The sequence below is a fragment of the Anopheles moucheti genome, chromosome 3 (assembly GCF_943734755.1).
Source record: "Anopheles moucheti chromosome 3, idAnoMoucSN_F20_07, whole genome shotgun sequence".
NCBI lineage: Eukaryota > Metazoa > Arthropoda > Insecta > Diptera > Culicidae > Anopheles > Anopheles moucheti.
This window is the reverse complement of record NC_069141.1, coordinates 87,189,209-87,205,475: the sequence shown is the minus strand read 5'-3', so window position 1 is coordinate 87,205,475 and position 16,267 is coordinate 87,189,209. Positions and strand designations below refer to the sequence as shown.

General features: G+C 42.7%; 1 protein-coding gene across 1 annotated transcript; it reads right to left on the bottom strand.

The window, feature by feature from the left end:
* Positions 1-11,109: 11,109 nt before the first annotated feature.
* LOC128303086 (toll-like receptor Tollo) lies at positions 11,110-14,487 on the bottom strand. Its single transcript, XM_053039939.1, has 2 exons — positions 14,483-14,487; positions 11,110-13,933 (listed from the first exon to the last, which is right to left on the bottom strand). The coding sequence occupies exons 1-2, from the start codon at positions 14,485-14,487 to the stop codon at positions 11,110-11,112; spliced, it is 2,829 nt and encodes a 942-aa protein (XP_052895899.1).
* Between the last annotated feature and the right edge of the window lie 1,780 nt (positions 14,488-16,267).

Genomic DNA, 16,267 nt, shown 5'->3' with positions numbered 1-16,267 from the left:
GCGTTTATCCCATTACTGCGTTTCGTAATCCAATTAAATTTTGATTGTACTAAGTGCACTTTGCTGTAGTGGTTTCACCGTGCGCACACGCGGCTGCTCGCGGAAATATAATGCAAAATGGCGCACTGGAGAGCAAAATCTTTCAGGAAAGTTTTTTTCTGTCTTCCCTCCCAGCTCATAGTGGCCATAAAGTGTTGGGAAACGGTTCACAGGAAGGCATGTTTCTACGCCCCATAAGGTGCCGCAAATGGTACAACCTTTCCTAATACAGCCTTCCGACAGTTGTTTTTCCTGCGGTGGCTCTCATTCCTCTTTTTTTGCCGAAGCGTATGTCAACACAATTCGCACTACGGCCTACGGCAGCAAAGAAAACGTGTGGCCTCCAGAAAAATGGCAAAAGGAAGCAAAAACGATAACAGGGTTATGAACTGCCGACCGGCGTGGTCGATGTAGGACCACTGCATTACGGTTGGCAAACGAGTGTTGCATATGCGACCGCTGCACTGTGCCGCAGCCATGAATGCATTCATTAGTCTTCGCTTGCAGGTGCAGTTGGGCAAAAACACCAGCATCGGTTCGGTTTGTCTTTCTCACTGCTCTTTCCCCTACAAATATTCCCGCACCGGCTGGTGCACGGGGGAAATGCTGCAAAAACGCAGCAAATTAAAAGAAAATCTACTGCTTCACGGGTTTTCACTGCGAGACCGTATGACACCACCGGGAACGTTACTGGTGCTGCCTTAAGATGCATTTCTGTAGAGCACATACGTTTTAAATTTGTCCTATGTTGTGCTATTCATGAGCATAACCTTTATTTTGCAATTATCAACAAACCGTTCTTTATTTATTCAGCAAAGAATCTAAATATCTTTTCTTGCATTTAAAAATATTTAAAAAACATTTTGCGAATCTGATTGTTTAGTTATTGTTTTTACAACACTGAACTGGTGGGCTCCTTAAGGGTTAAATGATTAACTTATCAGCTTAGAATGCAGATGCAATCAGATCTGATTTAAAGTTAAACTATCATGAAATAACAAGACTTAACAGATGCCATAAAACAATTAATCACTGCTAGTACAAATGTGGAACCATGTCGAGCTAACCTTTATTCGTTCAAACTCGCTCAAGATCAATATCTCAGTTTTAAAACTGATTCATTGCAGGACATAAAGAAGTTGTGGGTATTTTAACTACTCTAAAAATAATTATTTTCACTATTCTTAAAATAACATTCATAAACACATAAACAAGTACGTTTTCAAGAATTTATGATCACCTTGCTTTCCCTCGAAACGGCCCATTGTGCACAGCTTTTTTACCATTTGCACTACATTCGACCCGTGGGCGAGCTGTGGGAGAAAAAAAAACACTTTTACACTGGTATGAACGTCCACGTCCTACGCTGTTTGCTATTTAAAATACCCTGGAATGCTTGTCGGCGCAACCCCTCTATCAAAATGGAAAAGTTCAACTTACCCGTCCATTTTCCGTACCGTAACTCAAGCTGCCCGCGGGACAAAGCTCTCGAAAGCTTGCTCACCATTTTACACAACCCGCGCGGTGATAAGGCACCGTGCGCGATGATGAGTTTGTGAAAGCAAGGAAAATGTTTTTTATCCGAAAATGTATGACTGTTTTAAAACAGATTCTGGAACGGGAAATATTCCATTTTTTCTATTACTTTTGCTTTGAACTTCAAACTTACTCCCCCAAAACTTATCGCAAAACGGCAGTTTGATTCGCATTCAGCACCGGCTAGGCCAACGTCGGTAGCGGTAAACGGTTGGATGAAATAAATCATAAGGATTCGGTTTGCTTGATTTATGAAGAAGTGATTCGACTTTCCATTCGTGTGTCGTTGCCGGAAACCGTCCAGTTTCCGCTGGTGTTTTGTGGCTTTCAGCAAACCCCATTTCTTCTAATCGTGCTTCGCTTTTGCTATTGCAAAAGTATCAATCATTATGTCAGAGAAAGTATTCGTTCGCTCCCGTCTTTTGTTTTATTGCCGTTTGTTCTACGGATGACGGATTTGTGCACTTTGCGGAGACTTTTTAGGCACAACTGGCCACCTAATCGATATCCCATCTTGGAGGGAATCGTAGTCTGAATTCAGTAAAAATTTAAAATACATTAAAAACGATGGCCATAAATCATTTAACAAGGAAACACTTAATTTAAGCCGCTTATCAATGTTTGAAACTCGCAATTGCGGTAGACCCGAATAAAAGAAAAAAACGGAATGGATATATTGAATTTCTTTTAAAACCCGATAATATATGACTAATCCTCTTACTGGTCTTAAATGCACATTGTTAGCGTACTTTTGTGTGTGAGTGTGCGTATGAAGAATCCATTCTTAAGCTTATAATTATGAACCAATTCCGACCCAACCTTTCGCAATATCCGCTAGATTACGATCTAAAGCCTAATTAATAAGCCGGGTCTACCCGGTGATTGCGCCCTTTAGAAGGTGGAATCGAATTTAAGAATGTTGGCCGCACTTTCACGTGGGGGAAAAAAATCTTGGCTGGCCATGAAAAGAAGAGATTGGATTAGAGCACACTTCATCGTATAAAGCTTTTCATTTGTGATTTTTTTTTTGCGTTGCACCTTTGTACAGGTTATCTAACTCCCTAAGCACCACCGGATCATGTACCTGCCAAGTGGGCAATTTTATTCTGCCTATAATGGTGCGTATCGGCACACAAACGTACCCAAAAGTCGCTGATTCTGCTGATAATAATTTTCGCCAAATTTTCGGAAAAGAGATGATCCTACCCTGAACCCTTTTGCCCACTTTTCCCGCCACTTGGAAACTGCCAATATACGGTGGAAAATCTAAACCAACCCCAAATCAACCAGCAAGGTCGCTTTTAGGCCTGCCAATGGGCAATTCGTACGATCGTTCTTACCTGCTGTTACGTTTCGCTCCATCCAGAACACCGTGCCGTGTTTCGCACCGTACTGCAGTGAACCGGTACCGAGGCGAATCATACAACAACTAGCCAAGTGAGAAAGATCGCCAACCACTAGCTACTACTGGCACTACCCGGTGGCGCATATTTCAACCGATTTTATGGCGGTGCAGAAACGATAAATTTCATCCGGCAGAATCGGCTTTGTTTATTTTTAATGAAAATTTATTAATACATTTCTACAGCCACTCGTCGGTGTTTTCGTCTTTTCTTACTCTTGATTTTTCTCTCGTTTTTTACTCCCAATCGCAGTTTTAGGATTTTTTTTCTTTCTCTCTCTCTCTCGGTACCAGTGTATAAAATTGAGTTTTCTCCGGGATTACGTCTCCGTTGCGTCATCGTTGTTTAGATTGCGTTTATTATGTGTTTACGCGGGTTTTCCTACTGCTACGACCGATACCGCTGTTTGCGGTCGATGCAATGCTGGCGAAACCCCCATCAAACCCGTCTGTGGCGATTCATAATGCTCACAGCTTTGTGAGCGTCGCTGCTTCTTTCTCACATCCATCTTCATACCGTTCATACGCTTCACCGATGGGAAACCCGTAGTGCATGGACACATCTCAAGGATAAAGAGAAAAATCTCATCAAACCTTACCACAGTGCGACGGCTGGAGCGGCTATCAAAAAGTATGGTAGAAGGTTAAATTGAACTTTCATTCCTACAACCCACGGTAAAAACACTGTTCCACATCGGGCAACCAAGCACCCCAAAAATCCCAAGCCCGTGTGCGGATCAGCAGGTCAACACTCGTTTCCGAATACGAAAAGGTCAAAGTCCGGATCACCTCGAAGGATTTATTCAAATACCAATCGGGAACCGGTTCCGTACCGGATCAACTTTTACTTTTTTTCTCGGGCGCTTTCTCGTTTGTCCTTCCTCCCACATGAACCATGGGAGTGACGGGCGAAAGGGGTAGGGAATGTAAGGCATGGTTGTAATGGAATGAGAGCCTTGTACCCGCACAGAACATGCTTTTTGCTCGTACATTCTCTATCTGCAGCTGGTAAAAGAATTACGACGAGGTCAATAGGAACATTTACATTCTATGACCAGCGCACCGTACTTCCATGGTACAGACAGCCACCACTTCACAGTCGTAACCATCTTTTAGAGGTCCGAAAGTTGAGTAAAAACATGGTAGAAAAGAGAAAACTATCCTCTTTTTCCGATTGGTTTTAGGGTGTACATCATAACACACTTCTAGACGTTGTTTCGAATTCGGAGACCTTGTTGTATCAATTCTGATTAGGGTCGATTCGTATCGTATTTTAAGAAATGTTACAAGATGTTATGTCTTCAAGAAGTATTACACATTTTCTATTTAGTATTAGATCACAAGTCTTTCTATTGGAAAACAATGTGGGTTTTTTGAGTATAGAAATCATTTCTGATCACTATAATCCAAACCCTTCTATCACTCATAATATTATCTCAAGTTTCTCACTATTCACCTTTCTCAAAACTTATATTCAACAAAGTTTAAAAATCCTTTTAAAACGTTCGTCTGCCTCGAAGCTTTCGGTAAAAGCTTCTCGTCCTGCGAAAACAAACTCCTTCAATGAACGGTATGTTTTTTATTTGTCATCTGGTAAGTAACAGCGCCATAATACGTAATGTTGATTGCGAACGTTGACAACATTTTTGCAAAATAACAACCTTCCACCCACCAAACCTAATCGCCTGCATGCAAACGAACCGAACCATCAATTTTTGACCGAGGGAAAAGGAACATTCCCATCAAACAGAACCGACCGCCCGGAGGGAGCGTGTCCAGACCGCGAAGAGAAATTGCACACTGCCATATTGAATAATGTAGTCAATCAATTTTCTTCAGCGTCGTTGGCCATCCCACCGGATATTTGGACCATTTCGGGACCATGCGCGGTTTCCGTGTAATGTTTTCGCTTCCTTTTGCTGCCGTTTTTGTTCATCGCTTATTTCGTGAGTAACTACAGTCCCGCAGGGATGTTAAAGATGATCCACTTCCTGGATGTAAGTGTGCGTGTTTATTTCATTGCGATAGATGACGGCACGACAAAAAATGGGCGTCAGACGCTAAAAATGATAAACATTTATGCTGAATGGTGGACAAAATATTTTCGCATTCATCCACCACTCGTGGCCTGGAATGGGCCTGGGAAGGGATGGAGTGAGATGAATAGGTGGACGTTGGAAAATATGTCTTGCGAGCAGAAACGTCGCTTGCACGTGGAAGCAGATGAAGCACACCGGTGGACACAAGCAACTATCCATAATCATAATCATTTCCTTGTGGGGTTTAATGTCTCAACCTTGGCAGGAGCTAACCGGGCCAGGGCTAAACAAACGAATACAAGCAGTGGATGAGTGGATGAGCATTGTTGTAAGTCGCTTGTGCGGTATGCAGTCACATACACTCCCACCGACTCCGGGGGCTCTTCAGCGTCATTAAGCCGATGATGGATGACTTTAAGCAAATTCAAAAGAAATTGCTCTAATCTAAGCACAAAAGGTCACCATGGCGACGGGCACCGTAAGGACGCGCCTTTTTTGCGCCATACACCGAGCTCGTACGCTTTATTACATCGTTTAATCATCTTTACTTTTCCATTCTCTCTCTCTCCCTGACGCCCACCGTTAGGGTTTTCGTTCCCTTTGACTCGTACGCACACATGCCACTGAGCACTCCTGGGTCGTGTCCGTGCAGGTTCTTAAGTGCGAGAACCGGTAAGTACCGGTCACACTAAGCCTGCCAGTGCGTCCACTAACAAGCGTTACAATGTCGCTTTACGCAGCACCCTACCGCTGGTCACTTTCAACCAACGCAGTAGGACGTTGCTTCCTGGTAATCGGTGAACGGTTACGGTACGAAATAAAACGATGGCTAAAAAGCTTTGGTGCGGATTTTATGACGATCGTTCCCAACGGTTGCGAAAGCCTTCGAGTGCGTACAACCGCCGTGGGCAGCGGGCGGAAAATCCGGTACCACGCTGGGTCTTTGGTACGGTCACTGCACATTGTTGCGTTCGTGCATGGGATGACCTTTTCGCCTTTGCCGAAATACCACCATCCTCCAGGGAAACGCAATACGCTTCGTGGTAGGTCGGTAGAATTCTGTGATCTCTGCACACCACCATGACACGCTTGTTGTTTGCTTATGTTTTATTTGTTTCGCCTGCGTATTTGGCTCCAACGATTGTTGGAAATGTTACGCCGCGGAAGAAAAGAACACAACACTCTACTTCGGAAGCACATTTCAATTTTACGATCATTTGTTTCCGAATTTGTGCGTGGACTTGAGAGGATTTGTGTGCGTTACAAACGTTTGGAATCGTGTTTCAGACAAAATTCTGTTACTGAACTTGCACCATGCTAGTGGAATACAGCAGAGTATGAGAGTGAAAGTAGTAGTTTTATTTCTTAAAGGTATCTTAAAGACATTTCCGTTCAACCTTTAATAAAATAATCCATGTTTAAGTTGAACATACAAATTCCAGATTAACGAATAACTTGCAATAGAAAAAACGACTTGAATCTGGCTAAACTGGTTGAAGTATTTTTAAGTTAGATTTTCATAAAACAAATGTTTGTTATGTTAATTAGTAATAATTTTTTAAACATACTGATTGTAGCCATGATTAACACTCATCACATCTTTGTGTTTTGTTTTTTTATCGCAGGCATTTCCATCTGCTACCTACAGACAAGAGTGTCATCACATTCAACAGGTAATTAAAACACATACTGTTAAAAATGCAAAAGAAAATGTAAAACAAAATTTGACTTTCGTCCTTTCATTCTTTCCAAATTTACAACTTCTTCACTGCATCTTCATTTGACTGTAAAAACAAAACATTCATTCTTTACAGTGTACTACGAAACAACTTCCCAAAGTTCAGTTGTACAACATCATGTCTCCCACGCTATTCGTGGGTTGCTATCGTCGCAAAGAGTTCGCGATGTTGGCGAAAAGCAAAAAAAAATCAATCTGAATTAATTTATTCCGAACGAAAAAAAAACATTCTTCCGGAGTACGGCGATGTGAAAATTTGGAAAAACTCATCAACCGAGCCGTAATGTGTCCTGTGTTGATATTTTCCTATCGGTTAAAACGAACCTGGTCTGATAAGACCAAGAACGCGGCTGGAAAACCGATGGCGTGGGAGTTTTTATTTTGTGGCGGTTCAAAACGGACCCCTCAGACGGAAGTCTGTTTGAAATTGCTTTTCTTCACAATTGCTAGAACTTTTCTTGCATAGATGTTTTTTTTCGCAACACAAGGAGCAGATGAATATTTCGTCTCTTTGAAAGGTTATTCACGGTCTGGGTAGGTTGAAAGTAGTCTGCAAGATATTAAGCACAAGCAAAGGAAAGATAAATGTTATGTGGGAAAAAAGCCAAGTAGCTTTTAAATGGTATTTGTACTGCCAGTAGATTGTTTTTTCTGCGCGATGGTATAAATCAACCAGGAAGTCATGCATGAAATGAGCACATTTTTGGAATCGAAACGGTCTGGCGTAATTGAATGCACGCAGTACCATTGAGGTACATTCCTAAATTTGTCCTAAAAGAGATAAAACACTAACATTTTTACGGTTACGAATGTCCGGAGAGGAGTGAAAAAATACCTCACTAAGACAGAAGAGAAACCCTGCTGAAGTTCAAACCACCCGCATACTTTTCAAACCCGGTTGCGGGGCAAAACTATTTCCGTGCTACATCTATTTCCGGCAGTAAGGATTCCAATTTCAGGAAAAAGTTTGTCTTGTCAATCAGTCAATCTTGGCCCGGTAGAAAAAAGCAGGTTAACTCGTACCGCTTCCGGTTCGGTGTGTACCATTCCGTGGTGCTGAGAATGGTAAAGTTTTCCTCCCATTCGATCATTCCGGCACAAGACCCTGCTACCCAGGAGTTATGCATTCCGACATGTTATCGTTGGATTCGCGTACGTGTACTTTTTCAGTAACACGCGGCACGGTAAACGTTTTGCGCGATGGGGACAATTATGGCGCTACCCAGCCACGTTCTACTCGCCACTAGCTCGCCATCTTAGCATTCTGTTCCTTGTGGATTTGAGAAGTGCAGCAAGCGAAGGACCACTGTGTCACATACAGGCACACAAACACGCAGCCAAGAGAACTCCGTACGTCCGTACGTCTATTTCTAACCTGCGGCGTAAGCGTAATGCAGAAGGTGTCACACAGTACTGCACACTTCGCTACGTCGACTATCCACATGGACAAACAGCGGAAGCAATCCATTTTCGGAGCGCTCCGTTGTGTAATATGCTAATTCTCTGGCAAAACGACCATTTGCATTTTCGGATACGCGAAAGGTGTGGCAATGGGAAAGCGATGCGTTTTGTGTAGCATTTTCTAACCAAAACCCCCGGGGGAAAATTCTTGCAAGCAAAGTGCAATGTGTTTGCGATAGTTTCCATCAGCGGAAGCGCGCGACTGTTTGGGCAGGGTGAGTGGAAATTGGCTTAAGGGTAGTCAAACGAGTGGAGGAAGTGTTTGGAATGCACCGCGAAAGTTAAATTACGAATTAAAGTAGTTTAATGGATTAAAACAGATTCCATGGCAAATGTTTGGACAAACCAAAAGCACACATTTAATTTAATTAGAATACCGACATGGAGCACACTCTAATGGTTGAAATTGTGACGTTTCTACGTCATTAAACCATTTTTAGTTAAATCATTATTAAACTTCGTGCACATAGGAAAACATGACTTTGAATTGCTAATGTTGTGAAAAAAAATAGTTCTGTGTAATAAATTCGGTGTGTCCACCAGTGAGTAACAACTCTTGAACCTGTGAGAAGATATCCATACGGCACCATCTACATCTTGACAAAAGCATACACTTCCACCGATTGTTGCGTACTCCGCTGGGAAATAGCCCGGGAGCTATTTATGAACCTATCGCGAACCGACCGATCCGAGGGCTAACGGTTTCCAACCCGGATTGGAACGACACCCGGACATTGGCAACTATGAATTCGTTGACCTAAATTTATCCCAATTTGCATTAATAAATTACCCACACTTCCGTCCAATCGCGCCCCTGCAACGGAACGGCGAAAACAAGCAGTCACCGGCCAGGCATCTTACTCCCTGCGAGGGACGATCGGCCCAGTGCCGATAGCGAACGTGACGCTAGATGAGCCACATTTACGCGGCATTGTTTGTAAATGATCGTGAAGGCATCATAGGCTACTGCCAGCCACCATTGCCAACCACTTCAAACCGGGACAGATAACGATCGTGACAATAAATTTCCTTCCCGGCGTATCCTTGTCCGGGAAGTTTTGCTGCTTCATTAGAGCAATGGGTCGTTCCGGAGCCGCTTTCGGAGTTTGTTGTTATGATGCTGCGTTTTCTTGCCCGAACATTTCGAACTCCCGAAACGGCGTGGAGCGGGAAGTGGTAAAATCCGGCAAAAAGAATGTGTCCCCAGACGATAGTGAGAGTGACTCGATAACAGTGGCACAGCGATCCACGAAAGCACACTGGGAGAGAAAGGGCACATTGCTTCTTTCTTGCACTGGCCGTGCTCGAAGGGCTACACCGGGGGAAAACGTGTTTTGTATCCACCGACAATGGGAGGATAGATTTTCGCTCTTATTATTATTGCGCCTTTTTATCCATCTTTCGGCACCTCTGCTTCGTACCGGTTGCGTCACTACGGAATCGAAAGGAAGCGACGGCAGGAAATGAAACGAATAAAAGTTAATTTCATCCACTTACACTGTACACAGTGGTGCGCATTGAGCTGCGAGTGTGCTGGGTAACTCTGGGACTCTGGGATTTTTTACCCTCAATTTTCTTAACCGGATTGAAGGTGTGAAAAAGACAATTCATTCGAACGAGAAGATGCTGGGGTTGAGCACTACCTACTTGTGCGGCAAATGGATTTCTTACTACCGTAAGCTGCTTTATTTCGGGTGCGCTTTCACTGTGGAGTTCGATTTGGTTTTGCATTTTTATTTGATTTTCTGCAAAGAGCGGAAGTTAAAAGGGGGAACAAACTTCCAAATCTATTACATGGAATGACGCCACACTTGGTTGTGTGTTTGAGATGATGATGGTTGTTTAAATGATTATTTTCCTATACTAACGAAATTCTTAAATTTCCCACATTTATTAAATTTAAATGCAATTCCCGAATACTTTCAGGAGTACACTTTTCGTTCTTTAATGCAAAAGAAATAAAATATTGCTGATTGTTTTATTAAAGAAACGGTTCTATCGAAGTTAAATTTTATATTATATTGGGGAAGCGGGAAAGGATATGAAACAATCATCTACACCTTTCCGAATTTCCTTCCTATATTGTGATGCGACTAAAAATGCAGGACAAAACGATTAATAGCCTCATAAGCAGCACATGCAAACGAATAAATAAAAAAGGAATAATATATGTTTTGGTAAAAAAGAAACGAACAGGAACAGAAAAACTTCAGAACTGTACAGATTTTTTGAATTTTTGTACCATTTTTGTATGCTATTGCGTAGCGTATCTCTCGAATTCAGCCTGAAGGGTAAACTTTTCCGCAATATAAAAACCAAAACAGCTGACCCACCGTCACACACTGGGACTCGCTCCAGAACTAATTAAACTTTCAACCCTCATTTGGGTGCCATGTTCCACTAATAGCGACGCGAAAGTCTCGCCAAACCCTAGCGTTGTTATGGTTTCACCGTTGAGGAGAGGGAGGAACGCCGTTCCATTCATGGCATCCTTGGGCGAAGAATGATTGATAGTAATGGAAGTTGCCAACTTTTCAAGCTAACGCTTTCCACCCTTCTGGACACACTGGTGGTTCTAAAGGTGTCACCAACGCTACACCACACATGCAACCCAACGAGGGAGCTGGTCCGCAACGTTCAAGTCATCGTACGCTGGCATCAAAGCACTCTAGCACTCCGCACACGCTGCTGGAAGCGAGGCGTTTGTGTGTATGCACAGGTTGATTAACTTTACATGACATTTTACAAATAAAGCCGTTGATACGGTACCGGAACATCCAGTCATTCGAGCAACAAAGCCATTCAAAAACGACATTTATGTGTTCGGGGTTTTATTTAGACACCTTTATTCACTATAAATAGTTCAGCGGATCCGGTTTCCGTCTTGGTGCGGCTCATTTTGCTACGGTCACGATTAGATTATTTACAACGCAAGCGTCCAGGAAGGTATTCCCCTGCTCCTCGAGCGGATTTTCCGATAGATCAAGCGTCTGGAGCTTGAACAGTTCCACTGTATCCGTTGGTGGCAATGTGCGTATGTTATTTCTGGACACGATCAAGTTCTTCAGCTGCTTCAGCTTGTACACCAGCTCGAATGGAAACGCGTTCAGCCGGTTTTCCGATACATTGAGTTCGTTAAGCGTTCGCACATCGAAAAGCTGGGGATCGAGTTGGTCCAGCTGATTATCCGCGAGATTAAGATATACGAGTTCAAATTGCGAATCGGGTTCCAAGCGCAGTGCTGAGATGTTATTGGAATTAGCTACCAGGGTACGATAATTAGGTCGAACAAGCAATCGCCGCAATCGGTTTTGAGAAACATCCAGCCTGTTAATGATATCGTTGCTTTGCAGAATATCGATGTCCTCCAGCTTATTATCCGAAAGGTTCAGCTCGTAAATTGAAACGTTGGCGAGGAAATCCGCATTGGAGATTGAGCTTAGCGCATTTCCTGCGAGCGATAGTGTTCTGAGGATGTGGTTCGTGGGAACTATTTGTGGAGGAAGCTGTGCAATCAAGTTGTTATCCAGAGTGATAATTTTAAGTTGTGGCAAATTTTGAAACCAGAGTTGGTCCACTGTCGTTATCCTGTTATGAGAAAGGTTTATCTCTTCCAACATCGCACAATCGGCAAAGAAAGAGGATGAGAGATGAGACAGCGCATTGAAGGCTAATGAAACAACATAAAGATCAATTTGCCCTCTCAGTAGTAAAGGTGGGAAGGTTGCCAAGCTGGAGTTACTTATCAATAACGCCTGTAGCTTAAGAGCATGGAAAGCATCCTCCTCTATCAGTTCCAAAACGCTCGAACCAATTAGCAACTGCGTTAGGTTCTGCAAAAACCTGAAGCTTTGTGAGCGAACCATTCGCAACGTAGTGTTTTGCAATGTCAGCGTCCCCGTTTGCTGATACCACTGGAATGCGCTCCCATCGCCCAGATCGGACACATTATTGCCACTGAGATCGAGCGACTGAATGTGCCCGGCAAGAACGGGCACCTCCGAAAGCATGTTATACGCAACATTTAGCTGAACCGGAAGCGTATCACTGCCGAACCTGCCACCAGCACTGTCATTGACCCGTGGAAGAAGATGATCTAAACAGTCACCTTCCAGCGATGTTAGTGAGTTGTTCGACAAGTTGATGAATGTCAAATGGGTAATGTTTGATGTACAAAACGCCTCCCACGATGCGATGTGATTGTTAGAGGCTGATATTTCCATCAACCCATCCAACACCGTTCCAGACGAGGTCAGCAGCGACTCGATTGCATTGGAATCCAGGAACAAATGCAGGAGATTCGTCCCGGAAAATGTCCAACCGTCGAGTGTTGTAAGCTGGTTGCCGTTTAGATATAAATATTCTACCGGAGAGTGGTGGAAAGCGGCTGGTTCGATGGCGCTCAGTTGATTGTAAGATAGGTCCACCTGATGAAGCCGCGCTAGACCGGAGAAGGTATTCGTCCGTAACACCGACAGCCGGTTGTAGGAGAGAGTCACTTGCTGCAGCTCATGGTTCGTGTGGAACAGCATCGGTGAGAGCTCCGTAATGCGGTTATAATCCAAGTAAATGTTTTCCAATTTCGGCAACCCTTCAAAGACACTTTGTTCGATCGTTGCAATTTCATTTCCATGAAGAGATAAGCGCTCAACCAGTGTAGCGTTCGTGTCGAATGAAATCTTGCTCAAACCCTGCACACGATTGTTTTGCAGCTCAACATCGGTACATTTAAGGAAGATCGGTCCGAAGTTCTCAATGCGATTCCCTTCCAGCGAGAGCCGTGTAAACTGTGGTTGATCCCGGAAAATTTGTTCGGGTAGGTGGGTAAGCCGATTACCCTGCAGACTTAAATCAGTTAGATTATTCAATCCACGGAACACATCCACAGGAAGATTTTCTATCAGATTTCTCGCTAGAACCAACTCCACCAGCTTCCTGTTGGAGGCGAACAGCTTCGACGAAAAGGTTTTGAAAAAATTATCACTTAAATCGAGCCGTCGTAGCTCGCGAAGCTCAGCGAAGGTATTATCACGCAAGGTTTCCAATAGATTTCCATCCAACGAAAGTTCTCTCAAAGCGCTCATTCGAACGAAAATGGACTCATTGAACGATTTCACATAATTGTGGCCTACACTTAACCGTTCCAACTGGTTCTCCGGTGGCAGCATCAGTCCGTCGAGCGATGTGAGCCGATTTGCAGTTAAAGCGAGCTGCTTTAGCTTCCGCAATGAAGCGAATGTGTGAGGATGCACAACGTTGATCGAATTGCGATCAAGGTATAATTGCTCCATATGATCTAAGCCCAAAAACTCATCACCATCGCCGAGTGCTTCCAGGCGGTTGTTGCTGATTGATAGAATTCTAAGGGAAGTCAGCGCCGAGAGTGATTCCTTTGGAACTGCCGTGAGAAGGTTATCGTCCATATAAACCTGATCGAGTGTTTTCGCCCATTCGAAAATATTCGTCTGCAGAGATCGGCCTTGTTTCCTTACGGTAAGGATCGAAAGGTTTGGGAAAACTTCAAACGTGTTCCAATCGCTTGAATCAAATGAACTTTCGCCAATTGTGAGTTTTGTTCCTTCCAAAATGCCAATTTCATGTATAAACTGCCACATTTCCCCGTCTTCTGCGTTTTGTGTGGTGAACTCTTGCTGTTCGTCATTCTCAGCCACTGTTGCAAACACCAAATAAAGCAGCACGAAAACAAATTTGAGGATCCTGTATAGGTAAAACGGGTTGTATTGATGACAATCGAATAGCTAGTTTTAATATTTTTAGAACAATAAAACTCACATTGTTTGCGGATTGTTTCACCAAAGAGAAACAGTGCTGCTAAGCACCCACACTAGAACTGATCGACTGTTTCGAGAGTTCTTGTTTAACTGGCAAGTTACCCATGGGTGCTACACTATCAGTCATTTACGCTGAGATGACCGACACATGAGATGCTCACAAGGCTTTACCGGCTTTAGATGGCACAAGGCTCTTACTCCGGAGAATGCAGCTAAAGGCGATAATGCACTATCAATGTTTTTATTTGTAATATGCATCATTGAAACGTGTAATTATCAGACGTTCAGAATTATTAATATGTGCGGAATAATACACCGCACTGCACCTCAATAAAAATGTAATCTTTTCATTCGATTCTTTTCAATTGTGGCCTACGTTTTTTTATATTTTTTGCTTTTCTGGTTTTCATTACTTTTTTAACTATTCAAAGGGTCCATCTTTGATAGGTATTGCGATAGTTTCAGCGCCCATTACCCCATTAGCGCCCCCCAGAAATGATGGCCAGATTCGCCATGTTCAAACAACGGAATTGTTGTCAAATATGAACTCACAGAAAAACATCTCCGCTTAACTTTACTGGCCGTGGATGATTTTTTTCTGCCGATTCATTTACTTTGAATAAAAATAGCAACAACGAACAGCAAATTATGGCACAAAATCAGTCAAAAATTTTAACTACATCTCGGAGCGATAAGGTGCTATCAGCTGAACGACATGCTGTTAAACAGGCTTCATTTTTTTGATTGTTTAAAATCACGACCGACATTAGGCCTTCATCCACCGTACGGAATGGATTTATGTTAACTACGCTCTGTGCAAGTATTTTTTTCTTAAACCTAAAAGTCGTTGGCAGAAGTGCAGTTGCATGCAGAAGTGTGCGAAGTTCAAATAGAGCGTGTGAGTGTATCGTGTATCATGCCTCGTGTGTAGTGTCGTGTCTTGCTACGTGCTATCCCTGTCCTTTGATTTATGCCCTCACAAAGAGGTTTTTGACAAAGTAACGTAAGTTATAATTTATGTCAGTAGTAAAACAGTAATATTCATAATTATGTTCCAAAAACTAAAGTATTCAAGTTAAACATTAAAGCCTTCTTCAAGCTTTAATAGTCGCATAACTATAATGGCTGGCTTCTCTTTCGCTCTTCTCTTTTGTTGTTGATAAGCGGGAATTCCGATGCGTTACGCGATTCTATAAAGAGCTATGATAATTTAATCTTACAAAGGTCGGAAAAAGGTCATACATTTGGTCGAAAAATGTCTACAATTATGAAGTACCATTTTGCGATGTATGTTATTGAACTGTGGGCAAGTCCGACTCCAAAGATTTTAAATGCAGCAATCGATTCCATGACATTGGCCAAATACTCTGGCATTCGATACGGCTAGAACCAGATTCATCTTAGCCAAACTTTATTGGTAAATAAATAGTTTTTTCCTTAACTGATTTCGTAACATTGGTTTGTTGCTTTGCTGTCGTAAAAGTAAAACTGCTGCCGTAGCGACTAGAAGTTCATCTTTGTGATGCAATATGCGTAGCAGTAATCGCACAATAGACTGTTATCTCATGGGTCATAGGAAGTCATGACATGATGATTGCCAGAGTGTTTAGAGAGTTTGAATAAAATGATAGGCAACTCATCCACGTTGTCGGGTCTACGAAGAATGCTGTAAAAGTGTAAGGGAATTGTTGTCCTGTTGGAATTCAAAGAGACGTATATTCATGCTCCACTGTAACATGTTTACAACATAATTCGCGATTGCTGCAAAATACATCTGCGAACATTACAAAATAACAACTAACAGGAAGCTGGCAGTGTATCTCCACCACAATCTCACTACATCCACCGACCGTGTTTATATACAAAAAATATAATAATCACGTTATTGCTGTTGTTACCATTTGCTTTCTTTGTTTTTTGCTAAAAATTCATCTTGATTATGTACGTAAGCACTATCAATCAACGCATGTTTCGGTTTTAATTGAAATCGCTTCAGGCATAACCCTTGGCAGCTCGCTATAAAAATCCCATCAATCCATCAACCTTCCGGCAGAACCGTCCCGGACTTTGCCGGTGAAACGATAACCATAATTTAAAACGCTTATTTTTTATCGAAAGAAAGGCAATTAAACCATCGCCACCGGAACGCTTCCCGTGTTCCCGCCGGTCGGGTTCCGTGTCCTCGGAACGAGAATTAATTTCAGCAGGAATTGCATCTTAATTACGGCATCATTCAGTGGTTTGGACAATCGCTTTTTTA